Source organism: Aspergillus novofumigatus (assembly GCF_002847465.1).
Source record: "Aspergillus novofumigatus IBT 16806 chromosome Unknown P174scaffold_2, whole genome shotgun sequence".
NCBI lineage: Eukaryota > Fungi > Ascomycota > Eurotiomycetes > Eurotiales > Aspergillaceae > Aspergillus > Aspergillus novofumigatus.
This window is the reverse complement of record NW_020194275.1, coordinates 535,873-556,092: the sequence shown is the minus strand read 5'-3', so window position 1 is coordinate 556,092 and position 20,220 is coordinate 535,873. Positions and strand designations below refer to the sequence as shown.

Below are 20,220 nucleotides of genomic sequence, written 5' to 3'. Positions count from 1 at the left end.
TGTTTAACTTTGTTCTTAACTACTGCAACCTATAGCGTTGCTAAGTCACCACCCTTATAGATGTATTTAAATAGATACTTAATAGCATTAATCGACTGGCACATCTGCACATTAATATGAGTGTTAAAATGCTTCAGAAAAAATAGACTATAAGACATAACCTAGTGGTTATTAATAGTAACTATATAACTGCTAACCTCCTTATGAAATACCACATTTGGGTTATTAGGCTGAAAGTAAAGAGGGTAACCATCTTCCTTAATAATAGTTTGGTCTGCAAACCATATGGGGAAGCCCTTAGTGTAATGGTATATACCTATAGCCTTATCTACCTCTATACATAGGGCTGTAGGGTCTAGATCACTGCAGGGGCCATGGACTATTACATACTGGATAATAGTACTTAACTTACTAGTTGGGTCTTCTGTAGCTGTAGGGAAATAGGCCTAGATAATCTTATTAATTACATCTAGATTAAGAAACCATTCACTACCCTCTATGAAGACTAACAGGTGTAAATAGGGAAGTCTGTATTTCTAATATTTAATTATCTAAACACGTCCCTGGACTGCGCTGAATACCTAGTATTTAAAGATATTATCTAATAGCACCCTCTTTTTCAGCTTAAATACATGTGTAACTAAATCTGGATAGTCCTTAATATCCTAGCCTGGATATAACTCTTGCTCAATCTCAGCCCATTGAGGGTTGGCTATAAATATAATAAAGAATGTTGGCTTGCTGTAATAGGCTGTAATTACCATGGTGTTATGATAGAGGGCATTTATATACTGCTCACTGCTGATATAAGAAGAAGGCAAGATAATATAGTGACCTAATACACTATCTGTAACCTTGTTGAATTCAGCATCATCAGCACCTATAGCATCTGCAAGGCCATTATACAGGTCTGCACAGATCTCATCCTAGTAGTGGATGAACCAAGCTAGGTGTGCCTACTCAACTGTTACACCTGCATTAACCAAGAATTACTAATACAGCCGTGCAGTATAATGGGCTGTATTAAAGGCATCTACTTAGGTGAATATATGGAATGCATGCTATATATAGAGTATAAGACAGCCTACTTTCTTTACCTAAGTCTTATTAATATGCTTTGTGTCTGGTAATGGTGCCTCCTTAATAGTATTATTAGGAGCACCACCTTTAGTAGCAGTCTAGTTATTAGCTGTATAGTGAGCAGGATAGTCTAGAGTAGGTGTAACTGCAGGCATGCCTTGCTCTAATAGTGTAGTTAGCAGCATGTTATAACCCCAGCTAGGTATTCTATATGGGAAGATTAAGATGTAATAAAGAGGCATATATAAAGGGTGACTGGAGTTAATATAGATTATATTAGACTAATCTATACTAAGCTAGAGTATAAGCTATAAATCTTAGAAGGTCTGCTGACCAAAATCTTGGCTAAGGTGTGGAATGACAGCTGTAACCTCAGCTAATATTAGCAGATTAGAGTAATGATAGTCTGTACTAACCTTTATAACTAACTACAGCTCTGGTAATAGTATGATTAAGATAGGGGTGGCCTAATCCTAGATAAGAAGTAGCTACTCACATGCAGTTATATAAATAGATATCCAGGGGTTGTATAGCTACAACTTATATATTAACTCTGAGAGAATTCTACCTTTAAGGTTGCTATCTTAATCTAAATAGACTATATTTATATACTCTAGGTCTAAGAACCATACCTACATGAACACTGGAGCTGTTCCTTTAGTAGCTTCTAGGGCCTATGCAGGTGGAATAGCTCACCCTGAATCTGGAATAGGAGATAGCTGCTAGTAATATACATATCTATATGGTAGTTTACAGATGTAAAACACAGAGCACTATTATAGTAATAGATATGATATTGAAAGTTAATCACCTTAGTGATGATATCTGTAAGATAGGAATGTAGAGACTGAGGAGAGGAATGAAATAGCTCTAATTACACTTTACCTTACAAACAGCACTTTATAAAGATAGGAGAAGTAATAGAGGAACCCTACTTACACTCTATAATCTAATATAGAGCCTTATAATAGTAGCAGGCATGTTCCATACAGCCTAGATCTGAGGTTTTCTAATAATCACAGCAAGACTAAAACGCAAGAGGGAGCACTGATGAATGGGCTGTAGTGGTAGGCAATGGCTCTAGAGATTATAGATATAGGTAAGGGTGGCTGTTAGGGACAGGCTCAGGCTCAGAAGTTGTGGAATATAACTAAGGGCAACTATGGTGATGGGGAATAGCTATAGGAATAGTAGTAATTACTAGAGATGAAGGACTCATAGAAGGAGAAGAGGAATGTACACCTGTAGGAGTAAACTAAAACCTCTTGCTATAGGCCTAAGGAGCAAAATTCCTATCAGCATATAGAGAGAAGAAGTAATAGGGGTATGAAGACTATACTAAGTAGTCACTATAGGTGCGACTATAAGTAAATAAATCATTTTCTTTCTATTTCTTACAGACACGGCAGCGAAACTGTGATAGAGGTATATTAGGAGAAGTATAAGAAGTGTAGCAACTATAGTAGTTAATTATATAAACTATATAATTATAATAGGGTGCAGGGAGGGCCGCAGCAGGTATGTAGCAAAAAGTAAATAAATAGGATGCTAAACCGGAAAAGGGAATTTCGCGAACAACAGCTGATTATTAAGTGATTATTCAGCATTCTCCACCGTTATTTCTTTATGATAAGAGTAGAAGGCCTGGTGCCTTGCGGATGTAATGTGCTCTGCTTTTCCTCGTTCAATTGAGACTTGAGACGCCTGCAAGCATTGCATGACATTTTCCGGATGCACTATGATTTCAATTTATTGGATGTAGTTTTCTAGCAACTTTTGTGCAGTTGATATCGACCTTATAGTTCCATCGAGTACTTGTTTAGCAATGGAGTTCGCTCTATCCTTCTTATGAGACTTCCAAGACGACTCATGTCAATCATGTTCTCATCGCTGAATCACCCATTTCATACGCATCTGCTTGAAATAACCAAAGCGTTTTGAGACAACTTTCCTTGACGCTCGCCGGTTGCGAACAGTCGTTTAGATATCAAAGGAGTTAATCCAACACAGTCTACACTGAAGGGGACAAGTCTTCGGATGAGCCCTCATACATAAACTGATGTTCTTGTAGCGGTCAGGAAACCAGTGACATTCTTAATTCAATGTGATCGATTGCGACTATCACCCTGCCGTTATTCATGTCCTGGTCTAGCAACTCCGTTGCAGTCTTGATCACCTCCTAAGTCTGCATTGAAGTCACCTCTATAAATACAGGTGAAGAAAGAAATTCTTGCCCACAACTGTCATATCTACTCCTCCTTGACACCGCCACGGAAGTTCTTCTCGGCGTTCTCGACGGAGGCCTTGTCGCTCTTGACCTGGCCCTGGCCCAGGAAGCTGCTGGCGGCCTTGAAAGGACGCTGAAGGTCTCCAGTGGCGGGCTTCCCGAACACATGGATTTTAACGAGATTCGACTCCAATGCGCTCTTCAGAGGGATGATCGACTGAATCAGGAGGGGGTTGGTGTACTTGAAGTACAGGTGCATGACACCCATCATACCCACTCCCATGAGCTGCGACTTCATCAACTGGCGCAGTTGTCCCTTGTCGTAATCCATGTTGGTAGTCGTCACGGGGCGAGGCTCCTCGCCGCTGCCCATGGGGGCAGGCTCGACGTACTTCAGAGTGGTCATATCTGTAGTAACTCAATTAGGTTCTTCCATAATCCCCGGTGCAACTACGGATAGTGCGTACCCTTCTTTTGAGTGATCTTGGATTGCGTGTACATGTAAAGTCCAAGAATGATCACATTGGACGCGAGATATATGCAACGGACGAGGAAGAGGACGTCTGGGTTGTCAAAAGGAACCTTCTTCGCCAGCTGCATCATCACAAGGATGATGGCCAGGTTAGTTCTGCAGAGATAAAGGCATGGTCAGTCTTAGTCGGCCTCTATGATGGAAAAGGGATTTCTATGCCAAAGAGAAGCAAATAAGAAAATGCGCTGAGACGACTCACACTTGAGAATTCATTTTGACGACAAGGTTTTTTAACGAGAAGATCAAATATTGGCAGGACTGGAACTGAAACTGAAGGGTCGAGGAGGGAGGCGCGTGCAGGCAGAACTTTCTGACAAAGCGCCAACCTGGAGCCCCAGAAAGTCGAACAGCTGTCCAGATGGTGTGAGATCACGTGAGAGAAATCCATTCGCTGTTGTGGCCAAAACGTGGCACGTGAGCTTATCTTTAGATTGGCCTGATAACAAGATATTGCCTTTAGTTTGTCAAGGGACTGTGTCCTCAGGCACAGTCCTCAGGCACAGTGGTGGTCTAAGGCATCAAAGTCACCTGCTCAGTTATGTAATATGCGCCCCGACAACCACAACACTCTGCAGCGTCAATTCTCATCATCAAGCTTGCTCAGCTGCTGGACATGAGCATTCACTCAGCTACGACTATCTGAGATATTTATCTTCTTAAGTGACAACATGGGTTGAGATATATTCAATGTCGGATGATCATTGACAATGAAGAAACATGGCTGAAAGCCGTACCATACCTGAGGGGCTGGCTTCAGCCATGCCGCGAAGTCTCAGCACCATCATGGATGGGCCATGCTTATTCTACTAACCAATCTTTACTGACTAAGATACAGACAAGCTACATTTGGTCAACTTACTTGATCAAGTTGAGCCTTGCCTGGCGTTGTGACTTGCTCAGTATGCCTTCTCAGCTGGCCTTTCGAAGCATCCGAGTCGAAGCTGAACATTGTTCCTAATCGGGATTAGCGCCCCTCCACGATCAACGCCTTTAGCGACCAGGATGGGCTGTGACATTTCTGACTCCTTCATCCATCAACAACGCGCGTATCCAAGGGCCTTTGAACCATCACAACGTCCACACCCGTTGCCCAAATCATCTGAATCTTGATCAACGCGTCACTCTCATCTCTGCGACCCCGAATCTTGACAGTTTTCAACATGCCCGGTGGAAAGGGAAAGTCTGTTGGCGGAAAGGCTGGTGCAAAGGATGCTGCGGGGAAAACCCAGAAGTCTCACAGCGCAAAGGCGGGTTTGCAGGTCAGTATATCGTGTGTTTCTCAGTACTATGCACAGCAACAATATTTTTCATGCTTTCTGGTATCTCTGGCAACGGCTTCTTTGTGATGAATTCGAAGCTGCGGAAAATTTCATTGGAAGAACGCGTCTTCACGTCCGATGTCGAGGAACTTCTTTGCCTGTCAAGAGTTTCATCGGATCGCGAATGTCAAAACCGTAGAAGACGCGACCTCTTGCGAGACTTTGTTGCTATCAAGATGACCAATATCTTCTTATCTTCATCCATGACCTCGTTTGACGATTCGCTTGGATACTTTGAGCTAACATGAGTCCTGGTCTAGTTTCCCTGTGGTCGTGTCAAGCGTTTCTTGAAGAACAACACGCAAAATAAGATGCGAGTTGGCGCTAAAGGTATGATTACGATTCTCACCACTCCCTCATCTTCGCCATCGACGTGTTCTCTTGTCCTGATCCACTGACACGCATATTTTAGCTGCGGTCTATGTCACCGCTGTTCTGGAATACCTGACTGCGGAAGTCCTCGAACTTGCCGGTAACGCCGCCAAGGATCTGAAAGTCAAGCGTATCACGCCCCGCCACCTGCAGCTCGCCATTCGTGGTGACGAGGAGCTGGATACTTTGATTCGCGCCACCATCGCTTTCGGTGGTGTCCTCCCACGTATCAACCGTGCGCTGTTGCTCAAGGTCGAGCAGAAGAAGAAGAACAAGTCCGAGGCTTAAAAAACGAACAAAACGGCAAATACCCCACGAATACGGCGTTTGATCTTGATGATGAATAAAGAGGTTCTGCTCATGAGCCCGGCTACAGCATTTCTTTTTCCCGCTTCATGAGGCCGTGCCTGAAAACAGCCATGCTTGAGCGACAATCCTTGCGGCAATAACTTCAGGCGCATCCTCCATCGTCGTTCCGCGCCTCCACCACGCTGCACCTGGGATTGTTCTTCTCCATTTTCTTGCCGCCTCGCGTACCTCTTTCCTCATCTCTTTTTTTGAATCAGCTCTTCCATCTTCCTAGTCAGTTTATACCGTTTGCGTGACTTGCCTGGGCGCTGTAATGGGAATTATGGGGATATCTCGGTAGTAGGAAACGTCTTTCTAAAATGCCTGTTTTTGATTACTTTCTCTTTTCTTTAAATTGATCAACGGTGTTGTGAGTTCCATTATTTTACCTATTTGTTATATTTATCCTCAGTCCTTTATGAAGAAATTGTATCAGTAGGTCACATGCTTTAGTCACTATCTCATGTACACCTAGAGAACAGTATCTCAACTGGTCCACCCACCTGGGTACGCGAAATACGATGGCTTACCTTTGTATCTTTCAAGCATACAAATTTTGTATTGTTAACAACATATATCCAACAAACCGAATGAAATAATGCCATCTCAGCATTGTATACTTTAGTTGACGAATCACGGATAGTCGCAATGGATGGCATAGGACTATGCATGATATATGCCTACACCGCATTCCTTGTAATGGTAAATTCCAGTGCTAGACTCTCGCTTCGCCTGTCAGTCCACTATTGATTGGTACTCATGTGCTATTCTTGACACAGGCCGCTACATCACTACTACAGAGAGAAACACAAGATAAAGCGGTTTGCTAACTAACACATACATTGATTGGAGACCTTGAGAGATATGAGAACTAAAACATCGGTTTCAGGAACTAAGTGGAAAGGGAACAGAAACCACAGAAGGGCAGAACCTCGAACAAGACCCGCCGGATTGCAAATGAAGCAGAGAGCCACCGGGTGAATAAATCCTAATACAAACCATTGAGCTGAGTACACTCGAGCAGACGGTCGACACTTTATTTTTTCTTCCTCGTTTGCCAGAGCGTTCCGGTACAACGCAAGGAGAATTGCTCGGTTGTTCGATGATGGCGATTGGACATGTCAACTCGAAAATGCTGCGTAAATGTCCGATTGAATGTGTGTCTTTTGTCCGTTGTCATTGACATGCAAACCAGCCACATATGCAGGCGAAGGAAGGGGAGACGTGATGTGATAAAACATATCCGTCCAGTATCGCTCAAAACAGCTCGAATCATGAATGAATTAGAGAAGAATGGTGCTGAAGATTAAAACAAGAAACGCAGAAGAAAAATGGAAATCGAGAAATCAAAATTAAACGATGCAAATTGCCCCTATACAGAAGCAACAATATGCGAATGCTGGTATGCCACCTCTCTTGGTGTTAGTCAAAGACATGATGAGATATTTCTTATTGTCGTTCTTCGTAGACTTCCCTCCAGTTAAAACAAATTTTATTGTGCTTTCCGCCGCAAACGCAAGATCGGAACAAATGACACAGAAATGAAAAGAGAAGGATGTTTTCTCGCATGCAAGGCGCCCGCGTCTCAGAAGTTCAGAGCTTTCTTTTTGCGATGGTGTTCTGAGAAGAAAAGAGAAAAAAAAGTACCGAGTCCGTCCAAACAGTGTGCCTGATGGGCTGCCCCAAAATAACGTCTAAAACTTGACTAGATCAGAGAAAGAGTTTCTTTTGATTCTCTTGGTGTCATCGCGTCATCCCTCATCGAATCGTAAGCCAGTAATCGCACATCAGGATTAGGCCTCGTGATATAAGAGTCGTATTCGTCTCGCGGCAAAGCAATCTAAACAAGTTCCGTTGTCTTCGTCTCTCATCGATCATGTGCTTTTTTTTTGGTCCAGCATCTTACTCCACAATAATCTCCACTCCAGAATTGGTGCGCAATTCATCACTTCCACGCGATTGATGTCCGTTCGATCGGCGGAATCCCGAGCCTTTTTCAGGCATTGGGCCTCTAGGCTGCCTAATGGGCATGCGCTCCTGTGACTGACCGTCAAATCCAAGTCCGATGGATCGGTTACTACCAATGGGACCAGCGCTGGAAGGCTGACTTTCCGGCTGATCCCAAGAGAACATACCCCTCAATCTCCGGGGGCTCGCATTCGGCCCTCCGATTCCAGTGCCAAGGGACAGGCTGCTCAGACTGTTCACCAAAAGATTGTCGTCCCGTTGCACACCAAGGGAGGAGCCAGACGGGGCTGAAGTCAAGGTGGGGGTGTTCGACGCGCCGCTGGTCACAGCCTCATAATGCTGTAAACGTGCGCCATTGGATTGCAAGGCTGCCGGGAAGCTTGCGGAAGAAGGCACGGGAGAAGGAGTATACGAGCGGAGATCGGCAAACGACTTGGCCGCGCGGAGATTCTGGGTATTTCCGTAGTTGCCAGGCGAATCAAGAACGCCGAGGAAGCCGGAAGTCTGTCCACGAAGATTGTTAAAAGGACCAGGCCCTCCCTCGTTCCTGGCCTCGCTGAAGTCAATGGTAGCTGCGCGATTCAGTCCACGACGAGCGGTATCGGCTGGCTGAACCGCAGTCGGGATGGAGGTTAGAGGCGGACTGACGTTAGTGCCGGGTGCGACTTTGAAAACCTGGACCTGTCGCTGTTCGCCAGTACCACGGGAAGCATGACCAAGACCCATGTTGTGTGCAAGAGTGTGGACTGTGCGGCGCTGGATAGGGCTGAGAGTGGACGGGAAGAGCACGGAATCGCGACTGGGGTCTTCCTTGAAAAGAAGGAGCTGAGAGTAATAGGAGAGAGTTGTGCTGTCATTCAAATCGACCTCTGCAATGAAAGTGAAATTAGCAAGATAGAACCGAAGGAAAGCATCGGAACTCTTAAAACAGATTTTGGAGTGTGGATTGGCTCGCTCTGACTTACCCAGCTTTTGGCCACGCTGCGACACGGGAGAAGGAGACGTCGCAGGAATGTGGGATGTGAGGGAAGACATGGAACTCTGAGTCTGAAGCTGCGAGGTAGCCATGGGCCTGTGCTGTTCCTCCAGCTGGCCGCGACGTTCGCGCTTCTCCCGCTCGATGCGCTCGCGCTCCTGGAGAGGGAGCATCTTCTTATATTCCACCCGCAACTTCCGACCTTGGAGCTCGAAGTGGTTGAGAACCTCGATGACGGTGGCGGTTTCCTCAGCAGAGGTGAAATTGGCAAAAGCCAAACCCCGGAACACGCCATTGTCAAAGTGATAGTTGAACGCGTAAGGAAGCGGGAGGTTCAGCTCCGTCATCAATTGCACCAACTGCTCCTTCTTGACAGCAAAAGGGATGTTCTTGATAACGATCGCGGTCGGAATCAACTCGTCCTCTCCCTCCGAGGGAACTGTGGTTTCGGAACGCACCGCACCACTTTGAAGAGGTCCGGGTCCGAGATTCGAAAAGGGACTGGGCATACCAGGCTGCTGATCAAGCCAGGTCTGTATGGTTGAGTTAGCATAACAAAGATAATATTTTAGGGAATTTGAAGTTAGCACATACCGTAGGTAAACCCGCCCGACCAGTGCGAGAAGTGGTCTTCAGACTGGCCGAGGCGGAACGGATGGCCCCCAGAGTCTGCGCGTTGGCAAACCCATTTGGATTCCAAGTCTGAGAACCTGGGAGGTCATAAGCATAAGAGTTATTGTGCAATGACGGATTCAAGCGCTCGAGACGGCCGGTGTCGTAGCGAGCCATTGAATCATCGTACAGATTGACAGGCATTGGGCCGTATGCATCGAATTGTCGTGAGGGCTGACGGTGGAGAGGCTGCTGGTGACGCTGAGAGCCAGGGGAACGCGCAGAAGAATTGTCGTGATACATCTCCTGTGATTGTTGATAACTCATGGCGGCCGAGAAACGAGAATTCCCAACTAGCGACCAACCGTGGAATGTGGGCACTGGATACCCACCACACAACAAACCCGATAAGCCTAAACGATAGTTCTCAAAACATAGGAACTACCTGGCGCAGGCGTCGTGAACTGGGAAAAAAAGGTTTGGCGAAAAAATAATAGCAGACGACCTGGTCGAGAGGGGGGTTGACTTTGGCTCCGGGGAAAGCGACAGAAAAAGTTTCCACCGGAGAAGGCGGTTGGATGGTCTCTGATTTGAGGAAAAGAAAACGAGAAAAATAAAGACGTGCGTGTATCTGCGACACAACACAAGCGACGAAAAAGAAAAGAGAAACAAAAAAAGGATTCTCTAGATAATCGCTCTCACTAAGAATGAAAATAATCAGTCGTCACACTTGATATCATTAAAGACCAGGGGCTTTCAGGTGTTGATTTTCCTGGGTCTGTCGTATCCTTTCGTCCTCCGCGAATAATCCGAAGCAAAAGCAGCGACGGTCTCAACGGAGGTCGTCAGGAAACGGAAGAAGAGACGAAACGAGAAGAGAGAAGGGGGAAGGTAAATCGCCACTACCCGGAACACAGACCACCTTCGCGAAGCTTGAGACTGGATGCGGATGTGGTTGTGATGGTGGTAGTGAGGGGGAAGAGAAAGAGAGAGGGAGAGAGACAGCCACAGTGAGGGACTTGAGGGGGTGAATGTTAGACACCTGAGGCAGAAAGATAGGTTACGATTAAGTACTTTACGGTCAGGAACGTAGGTATCTTGACCACTGTCCCAGCCTAAAGTAGGTCATAACCCACCTACCGTCCTCAGTTCTGAGGGTAATATGTGGTAATGGTATGGTAAGAATGACCAACAGTAATTGGTCGTGAGCAAGAATGAAAAACACGCACCAGGAAATTTGGCAGCCAGCGTACCGTTCACTCACAGCGACTCAATGAGAAGCAACTAAAGTGAGGTATTCCGTAGTACGAGACTAAGGTAAGTACTAGAGGACCCGGAGATCAACGAATCCACTTCCACGAAACCAAACCGCCAAGGATTGGATGCAGCTGCTAGTTTGGGTAGGCTAGATTCGATAGATCAGGGCGATTTGTGATGCTTATCAGTTGCGTAGCTGCAGTTTCAACCACAAGCCTGACAATCCCAGTTGTGACTTCAGGACTGCGATCGGTATAATACCGGCGACAACGCACAAACGTCGACGAAATATTCTCTGGTAGGGATTACCGTCGAACTTGGTGTCATGTAATGAAAGTCGAGTAAAACGGAGTGGTTATGTTATAGAGGCGGCGCAGGAGTCCGGCTGGCAAACAGATCCGACTGCTCTAGTTTGAATATTTCGGTGCTCGCTGGTAATGAACGCTTTATTGGATTGACAAAAGCAACGCAACCTTGTGGATGAGTATGAGCGTCAGTGATGACGGGTTGATGGGTTGATGCTGACGGGGGAGGGGACGACGACGGGACGATCGAGAGACGCGCGGTAGTGGATAATTTGGGTTTGTTTAACCTGACAGAAATCGATATATGATCCTGATAAAAGTCCACTTGCAGGCTTGCAGCAATGCTCTTGACTCCTGTGTTGTGCTTGATGCTTGATCCTCCTGATTGAGGTCCTGGGATGCAACAAAGAGGAAGAGAACAGGGGGCAAGAGGATAAATGATTCAACAAAGTATAAGTATGAATCCAATTAGGAGGCCTTCAGATTTGAGACTCGGGGTCTGTAACACAATCAATAAGATGAGGAAGAAAAAGCAATATTGAATTATGACCAACCAGAAGAGAGGAACCAGAACGCTGTACTTATAGATATTCAGATCATGTAGGTACTAAGACAGGTGCCTTAGCATTCGGCAGCAGATTGTTCTTTATATTTCCGTACTGATTCGGACGACTTTCGAGCCAAGTAGGAGTCTACCTGGTCTATCTGCCTTGGTATTATTGATTTTTCCTTACACTCCGTCCCTCCTTTGCCCCTGGACCCTCTTGTGTCTTAAAGCTCCTTCTCATCCATTATTATTAACAAGCTCTTAGAAATGTCCCACTCTATCTATTAATACTATACACGAGGAGCGCTGTTTACTACATAGTACGGAGTACATACAATCAGTCTAATCATGTAATGGTCTAGTCTGGTTCCTAGTGATCTGGTCCGAATTTCTCTCTTTCTGAATGGTGATCTCTCCGAGAATCCATTCCTGAACGATGTCTTGCTGAGCCTTCCTTTCCCCCTGTATAGATACCAGTCACAAATCAGCCAAAAGAGTGTCTCTTTTGACACCCCACCCCCTCCTTCGTGAGTCTCCCCTCCAAGAGCACGGGGCAGGAACCGAACTTTGGCAGTCGGGACGCTCTGACTTGCTTGCAATCTTGTGTTCCCCTTACCCCTAATCGGAGCTTTTTCGGCAACTTAACTGTCTCGTTACATAGTTGAAATAGGGTATTATGAGTGGCGGACCATCATCTTGAGACTGAAACTGATTACTTCCCCGGCAATACCAGAAGTACGTATTTCTTTTGGGACGTTCGATTTCCATGGTTATAGTCGTCCCTAGCTCCCGAGTGACAGTTTCTCCCCTGAGCCGGTGCCTGTGAGTCTGATACCAATGCGTGTTTAGAGTGTGAGCTAGATTCCACGTAGGGTCCGCCACTGTGGGTTGAAAGGGCCTGTCTAATATAGACTACTGCTAATGTATGCTTCTCCTGGGCCAGTTAGTCGGCCCAAGCTGATCAACACAAGTAGACTCCCACACGAGCTCTTGCTACTTTGCTCGATTTGGGTTGGCTGCAAGCGGATGATCAAGACCAATAGCTGCCTGATAGGCAGAGCTATGAAAAGTAGTCGCATGGCAACATGGACTATGTCTAACAGAGTAAGTAAGTATCATGATCCCGTTACCCCGAGCTTTAAGCCCCTGAGCTCGTTGTAACGGCGGGCGAAGACTCCTGCACTGCCGTGGTGAAAAGAAAGAAAAAGCTCGTCAATTTGAACAATGCAGAATTACACAAGAACTTTTCCCGAGGAGCACTTAAATCAAACAGTCATTTATCTGAGGCACAAGGCTTCTCGAACAATTTCCCTCATGGCTCCCCGTTGACCGTCTGTGTCAAATATCAATAGTACCTGGACTGGGCCCCGTCCGGAGTACATCTTCCGTCCCCGTAACCCCTATTCTAACCTCGCAATTCTCCATGGAGGAGAAGCTCCAGAAATGATCCATCACCTTTTCGACGAATGATGTCAAGGAAACGCCATCAGCTCCATTCAAAATAGAATATTCGAAGAAGAAGAAATGAGCTTCTGGGAGGGATCCGCTCTCAATCCCCAATTTCTGGCTATGGGAATGGACTCACTCCTTAGACCACAAGCTAGAAGACGCTAGAGTGCGACCAGAACGTACGGCATGGAGATAATCAATTTAAACTGGAGCTTTCAAACCTCGTCAACAGCTTCACTCTGGGAGGTTTAATGGTCGGCTTCATTCAAATAGCTTGTTCACCACTATTTAACAGAGTAAGGTAGAATCCAATTCCACAGTACGGAGTAGCTCTTCATCTATAATATGTAGGTAACTTCACAATAAGCCTACTCCTATGCAGTAGTAGATAGCATGCCTTGCAGCTTACAGGCTACCACAGGGCCAGACTCCCGGTGCTGTGGCCAATTCCACTACGTACTGGCCCCAGCAGTCCCGCCTCACCATTCACCACTAATCGTTAGGTAGTGCTTTAGTTAGTCCCGCGGCGTGGCTTCCGGAGGCACTGCCTTCGATGATCCCGGCAACGGACTCTCTAAGCGTGTTCGTAGAATATTCTTAGTCTGTTCGCAGCTGGAGAAAAGGAATGACCAATTTACCGTATAATTAATCAAGCCACCATACCAAGTGATAGTAACTTTACCAGGTGAAGGCAGTGAGCCAAAGGATGGTCCGAAATCGAAATCCGCCTATAACAGATTCGGGATACTCGAAATCCAGCATGACTGTGAGACAAGGCAGGGAGTACGAGTGCAAATCGCGTTGCTCGATCTCGTCACGCTCAGCACCAGTGGTAACAGAACCCATCATCCTGTGAAATGAAGGTGAAGGATTTCTCATAAGTATTGTCAGGTGCGTCTGCAGTGACATTATAATACGGTCTCATCCTGCCATACATGGCAGCAGAACCGCATGATCCACTTGGCCGTGGCGAGGTTATGACAAATCTCATTATACACCACCCCCTAAACCGGGCATGGCTATGGAGGATGGACTCGAGTACATGCTAATCACTTTACGGCAAGGTTGTCAATCCTCCGAGTTCCAGTCAGCAGCGTGAGAAGCATAGAGACAGCCGTCGCTCATGTCGCACATGGCCGTCGTCAAGTCGTCATGACCCTGATGCTTATTCTCTGCCTATACGCACCGAGTAACCAGACTCCTTCCTGGTGTTATCCAGCCATCGCTGCTTATCAAGGACTGGGGTCCAAGTTATTGCCGGAAACCGCATGATCAAGGCCAAAAAAGCAAAAAAAGAAACCGGTCATCATCTCGCACTCCGACCTGTACCAACTGACAGTGGCACTGCCACTGGAGACCAGGGGCTAACGGAGGAGAGACGACATGATCATCAGGAGCCGCTGGCCCGCTGCACGTAGAAGGTCCAGTACTGCTCACGAAACATGTCATCGATGCGTGATGTCAAATTTGAGTGTCTACTGTAGCATTATTTCTGGTCGATTACTGATTCGACTCGGATGGTGCAATCGATTGATGCAGACGCAGGCATGAGCAGGGTAGATACCTTAGGCAGCCTGCATCATCCCTGCTCGCCACCTGATAGCTAGTAGAACGCCACAAGGCGCCTCTTTAACTTATCATAAAGAGGAACGACAAACCACAGGAACAGATATGTAAACGGCAGGATGGGGAGGCAGCTGACAGCGACGCACAAGCTCATTTTGTGATTGTACTCGCTCTTTTCGGCTTGTGTGCTTGTCTGATGGATGTCAGGGCTGCATGCACTCTGCTTTGCAACCCGAGTACAGTGGTACAGTATGGATATATATACTTATCCTATCATAAGTGGTTGAACCAACTTGGACATTATGATATCAGATCAAGTATCTGCAGCAACCAGATGTGACGTGACCTTAGGATTGACATTCGCTGTGCTTCCCGAGGCAGACTAGAACAGCCCTTGCATTATTGCATATGCGTTTCATGGTCTGACAGCATCAGATTGTAGTTTGATACCCTCAGCCAATGGAGTAATGGGCATCTTAGAGGCTGCATTCGAAATCCACAGAGCCTGCCCATGCAGGTTTTTTAAGCCTCGCTCATGCACTTTGCTTCGCAACTGGATATCAGGAAGCACACTGAGCACCAGCAAGAAGCCTTTATTTTTAAGGGAGCGTAGATGTATTTCGACTGGCCTTCGCTTGTCACCTATCATCTCAAGAAGCATACCGGAAACAAGAACTTGATGGCTTTCTCGCACTGTCCCTGAATTCGTTTATAAATCTTACGATCCTCGGATATGAGCTGCTGATAATTGAGCATTGGTTAAATACATTGAGTTGTCATGCCTCTTTGATTGATGTATGATATATATTGATTCCAGTCGACCACGCAACTATGTCAATTCAGTCTTGCTATATACTCGAAGTTATATGAGATCCTTCCGTGGCAAGCAACCGGACATGGCATCCCCTGGGATCTAATTAAGTTCAATAAAGAACCAAGTTGAGTCAGTAAAAATTCCCTTGAAATGTACTCACACACCGTATGCAGTGTGATTTGGGCGAAGTAAGGGGTTAGTAGAGATGCTCCATAGGGCATTCCCCAACACTCCGCAATGATGTAGATGGATTCCTTATCGAAATCACATATCCGTTCTTGAAACAAAGTTCCTGAAGAATCCATGTTCATATAGAGGGGTAGATACTCTGATATGTGCGTATTCTGCAGAAATGACGCCAGTTTATAGAATTGGCAGTCGAAATGTACATATCTTACTCGCACATCGTGCTTTCTTTTACTTCAGGAACGACACCCGGATCGGTATAGATAAAGTCACTTGAATCATTGCTCTCCTATAAGAAACTGCAGCTCATGTTGAAGGCTGGAGGTGTAGACAGGTACCTGCGAGGAACATCATAAAACCCAAATCATCAGAACGAGTATGCAGAGCATCATGTCATCAATCAATAACCAGGTGGATCATTAAAAATCTGGCTCAAAATCCCTCAAATCTAGCTCGTTTTCCTCATAAAGCTGGTCATTAATTAATCCTCACAGCCAAGCAAGACCGATCAACCCCACAACGGCCGCCACGGACGCAGCTTTCGGGACTGTAGAGCCAGCCGCCGCATTGTTGTTCGGTTGAGCGTTGCCGCCGTTGTTGGTGTTGCTGGACTGCGAGTCACCAGTATTACCGCCGGATCCAGTCGAGCCGCCGGCATTGTTCGTCGCAGTCGGGGTGATAGTACCCGTAGCAGTGCTCAGGATAGAGGTTGCAGCAGCCGCGTTATAAGTAGTAGTGGAGAAGGAGCAGGAGGTGAGGATATCATATGCATCTGTACAGATTTGTATCAGTTTCTATCCATGGTTTGGGAAAGACACAGGCCATGCATAAGCCACCATACCATTGTCATGGATCCCTCTGCGGTCGTCATGGTCATCATGATGGTCATCGTCACGGTCATTGTCTCGGTCATTGTCACGGTCGTTGTCATTGCGAGTGCCATTGCGAGTGTCGTTTCTGAACTGGGAGATGCATGCTTCGCAGAGGGGAACCAAAGTCGGTGCCTGGTTCCAGTCGCAAATGCAGTTCATCTCGGCCCTGTCGTCGTCGCGATGCGTGTTATCGCACTGCTGGGCGATGCCCACCACAGGACTGCAGACGTCCCAGCAGCGATTGGGGACATCGTCACGTTCGAGCTCGGCTGCGAGCGCAACGTTGCTCGCGAGCATGAGGCCAGAAAGAGCGAGGAACTGCAAGGGACGCATTGTTGCTGGATTCGAGTTGTGGAAATGAATTGGACTGATGAGACTAGAAGCGAATTTCTGTATGTTTCTTGTGTTTTGAAGATGTAGACTCTTCGGTGAATTGCAGCGCGTTTATATATTGGATCCTGTGCATCGCTTCTTGGCGTGCCTCCCTTGATCGCCAGACTCCGGAACCAACGATATTATCCCCAGGGTCCATATTCCACAGCGGTCTGTCTGCCGAGAAATTCAAAATAGAACAGGTGACGTGGATGATCTGCTCCAACGGTCAACTGTGAAAGAGCAAATGCGTCTCTAAGCCTCTCCAGATTCAAAAGTCAAGCATCATGTCTGAGCAATGAGCCTGAAGATCGACACAGGATATCCATCTTCTCCAGCATCGGAAAGCAGCTGCCTGGAAGTCTGATAATCCATTGATCCGGTTTATGCCTGCCAAGAATGCGTTCATCGCTGCTAGACGGGTAAGGCGGGGACTACCGCCATTCATGGCTGCAGATGAACCCTGGAGATAGTCGATGATGGTTTGTGATTGATCCAGAGAAACTGGAGAGGTTGTGGGTCAATTATTGTGGCTGCGTCTGCTATGAGTAATGAGTTGAGAGCTCAAAATCCAGAATCCTAGCATCCTCTTGCATTCGGTCGAGCTGATCGTTGCAATGGATACCATAGTTGGAAAATGCTTCCAACTCAGCCGTCTTGGCTCCTGTAATCACAAACAGCGGAATGGATCATCTCTCGATGTTTTAAGGTGTGGCAGAGGAATACATTAAGTTCATGATGTCATTCCAAGATCGCTGCTCTGCTTCAAAGACAAGTTATAGAAATCATGGACGACACAGCGATGGATTGAGAGAATCCGAATTTAGAGAAATCAGTCCGATGTGATAGGACTCTACACTAACTGCACCTCCTGCACAGGATTTGCAGCCCAAGTCCAGGGTTCATCAAATCAATGCAAAACCGCCAAACTAGGGTACTGCACAGCCTCTCCGCTATATATAGTTTGGTCCCCAGCACAACGATATTGTCATTAAAGTTCTGACAACCAGTTAGAGGGGAAGAAAAAAAGATGTTGCCTAGTTGGAAGGAGACTGCGAAACCCCAGAAGGTAGCCATCAAGCGATGTTCTGCATGTAACATCAACTGTAGTGGAGCAGCATTGGGGCTGATGCTACCGGATATCTCGGCGGACAAACGGCAGGAAAATCAGCGGATTCATGAATACCATACGGGAAGAAGCGTTTGCTGTCTTCTTGATACCTTGAAACTGGACCGAGATGCAATTGTAGAAGGAATAGTCGCAATGATCGCAGAATATCTCTGTATCCCAGATGTCGGATTTCTCCCGGCATCTTATCATGCTCTGATATCTTCGAATTTGATTAGACCATCAGTTTCAGAAAGCCTTATAGCGGCATTTAACTATGGCTTTATGCCTAAGAAGACTTAGATCATGATGAGGTCAAGTCACGTATATATGTTCGATTGCATGATTGGTCCGGAATCAACAACCCCTCCGCCAAAAATGTTCCTCGGACTATCGGTCACAAACATCTCAGGACCTGGGAGTTCATTGACAGTAGCCTTCGGAACTGCTTCCGTGTTCAGTTCGTGGGTCCGATTGTGAAAGTTACTACGTTTTCATGGCACGAGCTGCTATCGGTAAGATGCCGTGGGATAAATACATTCTGCGTTCAGTGCAAGAGGCACCGCCTGTTCATCTTCCGCTCTTTCTATACGGCACAGCGTGGAAGAAAGACCGGACAGCCGACTTGGTGTACCAGGCACTGAATGCAGGATTCAGAGCGGTTGATACGGCTGGTCAGCCAAAGCATTACCAGGAGGATTTGGTAGGAGAAGGTATTCGCAGAGCGATTCATGATGGAATACTTCGACGGGAAGATTTATACGTGAGTTGAAGCCTGAATATGACGGTCTCTTGACGCTTGCTAAAGTAAGAATAGATTCAGACAAAATTTACGTCCGTTCAAGGGCAGGACCCCAATAAAATGCCCTATGATCCCAGAACTTCGGTGGCAGATCAGGTTCATGCCTCGGTCAAGTCATCTCTCCACAATCTTCGCGCGTCAGATGCCTCGTCGGGTGCTGAAGATGCTTACATTGATACGTTTCTTCTCCACTCGCCTCTGTCCACAATGGCTGAAACTATGGAAGCTTGGCTCACGCTCGAATCATACGTGCCTCATCACATCCGCAACCTGGGTATATCAAACTGTACCTTACCAATCCTGAAGGAACTTTATGCCCGTGCGACGGTTAAACCGGCTGTGGTCCAGAATCGCTTCTATCCTGATACGCGATTCGACGTCCCAGTGCGCGCCTTCTGTCGGGCCCACGACATCATTTACCAAAGCTTTTGGACTCTGACGGCCAATCCGGAACTAGTTCGATCAGATGCGGTTCAATCATTGGCGACTCAGGCCGAGATCAGTCCTGCAGCAGCATTATACTGTCTTGTCCTGGGCCTGGGTAACACAACTGTCCTGAACGGTACGACCAACAGGGCTCGGATGGATGCGGATTTGGCAGCTGTCAGGAAGGTCGAGCAATTTAGCAAGGACAGTCCCGATTCATGGCAGATGGCACTGGACCATTTCAAGAGAGTCATAGGCGACGATGTGACACTGTAAAGAAGTTGTTCATTTATCCCACTGTATTGATCTGACATTCCATATTATGTATCGGAGTTTGTTCGTCCCTTGCAGGAGGAGTCGCAAATACGCAGAGGGCACATGGAAATCAATGGAAATCAATTGAAGCTTCTAGATCTGAAGATCGAAACACAAAGGGAACGCGAGATAGAGAAGTATGGGAAAAGCTTCAGAAAAGTTGACCGCAAATCTTGGATCAAAGATATGCCTTAGGCCAGAAACAGTAAAGACGGCGACACGGTTCTTATGATAGCGCTAGATGATTGGTCGGCAAATTAATTGAAGTGGGCTGGCACTCTGGATAGGCAATAGGTGGGCAGTCCCAGTTTTGGGAATGATACTATATAGCAATTCGAGGATGACTTTCCATTATGAGGCCACAGCTCGATTTCAATAACACAATATCATATAATCGCAGAAGCTCAGCAGCCTGGAAGATATTACATATCGACCTTAACAGCTGTCAATCTCTGCATGTTGATGACCTCCAGATAATTTCGGGTTTCAATGTAAAGCGGGTCAGCGGCACGTGTTTTGGGCACTAGAGCGCTGACTCATCACAGAAGCCAATCGGCAGGCGAGATTTGGGCAGTCACAGCAGGATTGACCTCATAATCCGCCGCCAAGCCATCTCGACAAGAGGGATTTTGCCAGTTCGTTGGCCGTCTTGCGTTTTTGCTGTTCTTTCTGTTAAGCATCCCGAATCGACCAGGAAGTATTCCCCTCATCGTACAGCCTTTGTTCATCGTCATCTTGGTTGTGCAGCGGCCGTTGGCATCGTGTAC

At 46.5% G+C, this 20,220-nt stretch overlaps 6 protein-coding genes across 6 annotated transcripts; 2 read left to right on the top strand and 4 right to left on the bottom strand.

The window, feature by feature from the left end:
• Positions 1–3,007: 3,007 nt before the first annotated feature.
• Positions 3,008–4,125, bottom strand: P174DRAFT_438245 (PHO88 family protein). Its single transcript, XM_024826492.1, has 3 exons — positions 4,039–4,125; positions 3,775–3,935; positions 3,008–3,715 (listed from the first exon to the last, which is right to left on the bottom strand). Exons 1-3 carry the CDS (start codon positions 4,050–4,052, stop codon positions 3,330–3,332), a joined length of 561 nt encoding a protein of 186 aa, XP_024685069.1. The 5' UTR covers positions 4,053–4,125; the 3' UTR covers positions 3,008–3,329.
• Positions 4,126–4,898: 773 nt separating this feature from the next.
• On the top strand, positions 4,899–5,871 carry htz1 (histone H2AZ). Its single transcript, XM_024832461.1, has 3 exons — positions 4,899–5,098; positions 5,419–5,488; positions 5,571–5,871. Exons 1-3 carry the CDS (start codon positions 5,000–5,002, stop codon positions 5,816–5,818), a joined length of 417 nt encoding a protein of 138 aa, XP_024685068.1. The 5' UTR covers positions 4,899–4,999; the 3' UTR covers positions 5,819–5,871.
• Positions 5,872–7,780: 1,909 nt separating this feature from the next.
• Positions 7,781–9,761, bottom strand: P174DRAFT_364143 (putative R3H domain protein; the record flags this gene model as incomplete). The annotated part of the gene is made up of 3 exons (XM_024821967.1): positions 7,781–8,715; positions 8,812–9,355; positions 9,417–9,761. The coding sequence occupies 3 exons, from the start codon at positions 9,759–9,761 to the stop codon at positions 7,781–7,783; spliced, it is 1,824 nt and encodes a 607-aa protein (XP_024685067.1).
• A 3,909-nt stretch (positions 9,762–13,670) lies between these two features.
• Positions 13,671–14,712, bottom strand: P174DRAFT_428019 (uncharacterized protein; the record flags this gene model as incomplete). The annotated part of the gene is made up of 4 exons (XM_024825485.1): positions 13,671–13,889; positions 14,179–14,231; positions 14,330–14,400; positions 14,651–14,712. 4 exons carry the CDS (start codon positions 14,710–14,712, stop codon positions 13,671–13,673), a joined length of 405 nt encoding a protein of 134 aa, XP_024685066.1.
• A 1,334-nt stretch (positions 14,713–16,046) lies between these two features.
• P174DRAFT_457256 (putative GPI anchored protein) lies at positions 16,047–16,763 on the bottom strand (the record flags this gene model as incomplete). The annotated part of the gene is made up of 2 exons (XM_024829535.1): positions 16,047–16,330; positions 16,454–16,763. The coding sequence occupies 2 exons, from the start codon at positions 16,761–16,763 to the stop codon at positions 16,047–16,049; spliced, it is 594 nt and encodes a 197-aa protein (XP_024685065.1).
• Positions 16,764–18,383: 1,620 nt separating this feature from the next.
• On the top strand, positions 18,384–19,761 carry P174DRAFT_501229 (putative aldo-keto reductase (AKR)). The gene is made up of 2 exons (XM_024831023.1): positions 18,384–18,673; positions 18,728–19,761. Exons 1-2 carry the CDS (start codon positions 18,407–18,409, stop codon positions 19,412–19,414), a joined length of 954 nt encoding a protein of 317 aa, XP_024685064.1. The 5' UTR covers positions 18,384–18,406; the 3' UTR covers positions 19,415–19,761.
• The last annotated feature ends 459 nt before the right edge of the window (positions 19,762–20,220 follow it).

Coding starts and splice junctions, on each gene's coding strand:
- P174DRAFT_438245 (XM_024826492.1), bottom strand. Junction 3,716..3,774: donor CAAGATCACTCAAAAGAAGG/GTACGCACTATC, acceptor GAGTTACTACAG/ATATGACCACTCTGAAGTAC.
- htz1 (XM_024832461.1), top strand. CDS start 5,000: ATGCCCGGTGGAAAGGGAAAGTCTGTTGGCGGAAAGGCTGGTGCAAAG. Junction 5,099..5,418: donor GCGCAAAGGCGGGTTTGCAG/GTCAGTATATCG, acceptor GTCCTGGTCTAG/TTTCCCTGTGGTCGTGTCAA. Junction 5,489..5,570: donor GATGCGAGTTGGCGCTAAAG/GTATGATTACGA, acceptor CGCATATTTTAG/CTGCGGTCTATGTCACCGCT.
- P174DRAFT_501229 (XM_024831023.1), top strand. CDS start 18,407: ATGGCACGAGCTGCTATCGGTAAGATGCCGTGGGATAAATACATTCTG. Junction 18,674..18,727: donor TTCGACGGGAAGATTTATAC/GTGAGTTGAAGC, acceptor AAGTAAGAATAG/ATTCAGACAAAATTTACGTC.